Source organism: Perkinsus marinus (assembly GCF_000006405.1).
Source record: "Perkinsus marinus ATCC 50983 genomic scaffold scf_1104296941224, whole genome shotgun sequence".
NCBI lineage: Eukaryota > Perkinsozoa > Perkinsida > Perkinsidae > Perkinsus > Perkinsus marinus.
Genome location: NW_003212599.1, coordinates 43,891 through 45,308, shown reverse-complemented (window position 1 = coordinate 45,308; position 1,418 = coordinate 43,891). Strand labels below are relative to the sequence as shown.

General features: G+C 50.2%; 1 protein-coding gene across 1 annotated transcript in view; it reads right to left on the bottom strand.

Annotated features, from left to right (window-relative positions):
* Positions 1-7: 7 nt before the first annotated feature.
* The window catches only part of Pmar_PMAR002153 (acyl-CoA synthetase, putative), a gene marked incomplete at its 3' end in the record, with an annotated part of 5,467 nt that continues 4,056 nt past the window's right edge, over positions 8-1,418 (bottom strand). The window contains exons 16-24 of the mRNA XM_002781863.1: positions 1,288-1,392; positions 1,181-1,238; positions 981-1,140; positions 814-930; positions 602-745; positions 381-487; positions 240-332; positions 108-195; positions 8-64 (exon numbers count right to left, since the gene is read on the bottom strand). Of these exons, the coding sequence (XP_002781909.1) occupies positions 8-64; positions 108-195; positions 240-332; positions 381-487; positions 602-745; positions 814-930; positions 981-1,140; positions 1,181-1,238; positions 1,288-1,392 (929 nt within the window). The remainder of the gene's footprint in view (positions 65-107; positions 196-239; positions 333-380; positions 488-601; positions 746-813; positions 931-980; positions 1,141-1,180; positions 1,239-1,287; positions 1,393-1,418) is intronic.

Sequence of the window (1,418 nt, the reverse complement as noted above, 5' to 3'; positions counted from 1 at the left end):
AGTAGGATCAGTGTAGTAGCCAGAAAACTCTCCCAGTCGGATATCCGAGTGAGATCTTCTTCTCCTGAAGCCACCACAGATCTTTGAGAGGCGATATACCATCTCACCGTCTGAGTCGCTTTCCCGAAGAAGCATATCTTATAGTTATAATGTTCGAACAACGCCTCGACACATTGGTTAGCGAGGCTGAAGTATCTGACACCTTGACAATTGTGCCCGAGCAGTAGACTCCATCGTACGCGTAGTCGGGCCCAAAATCGGTTTTCAAGTTCTTCTCATGCTGCTCAATCTCCTTCTTGATATCGTCGACCTCAGCGCGGAGTTTGTTAGCCCTACAGGAGGGAGACTACCAACGCAGGTTCGAACCCGACAAGGAATACTTTTCCCGTGCAATTTCGACTGGAGTCTGCTCCTTCGGCTCACTACTAGCATCCTTATCGTCTTCATGCTCCATCCACTGAGCGTACTCACTCTCATCTTCTGTGTCCTGGAGAGAATTCAATCACTCTACATCTACTTCAAAACACGTGCAGCCAAACTACGTCATCAACCATCACTTCACAAACATACAAAGTTCAGCTCAAACTGTGAATATTCCTACCTCGGTCTCCCCACTGGAGACGTCATTCTCCTCGGGAGTATTCTCTCCAGTTTCCGCCCCAGCTTCAGCTTCCCTCTTCACATGCTCCTCGTGCTCAAGCTGCCCGAGCTCCACTTGCGCTGTGTGACTAACGGTCTCGAGCCCCTGAGTAGCCGACTCGGGGATACTCACAGTAAGTGGTGGATACTATCATTTCCACCCAATATGCTTACTGGAAGCTTGGCCTTGAGCTCTTCCAATTCCTTCGTCCATAGGGCAATTTTCTCATCTGTGTGGGACCGTTCTTCTTCCTTCTGCTTTAATCCCGCCTCAATGCGCTCGAGATCAGCCTGAAACGATTGAGTCCACGCATATGAGAAGATATGCTCTGGCGGCCGACCTCTCGTTGTTGACGAATCTTCGCACCTTCCGCTGAACAGAAGTTCTCGCAGCCACCAAGTTGCCACTCGTCGGAACCGTCGCAACAGTCGCAGACTCCATCACCAACGTGGGAAGCCCAGACCAATTTCGGTAAGGAGCCTTTGTTCTCACAATAGAACCTGCTCGGGTGAATAGTAATAACGAAGCTCAGACGCTTACGCTGCTCCTGGGAAGTGCGAGCATGCAGCTGTACCGGGCTCATCTGCACCGTTGCTACCTGTGATTGACATTAGGGGAAAAGAAAGGCGAATTAATCGATAACTTACAATCACAGAAATCATCATTGAGATTCTCGTAAGGGACGAGTTCAGTGCCACTTCGCGCCAATGGGTCGCACTGGAAGAACTGATGGCCACCGAATTGAGGCGGAGCTACGGGCTCGTAGTACCTACAAAGA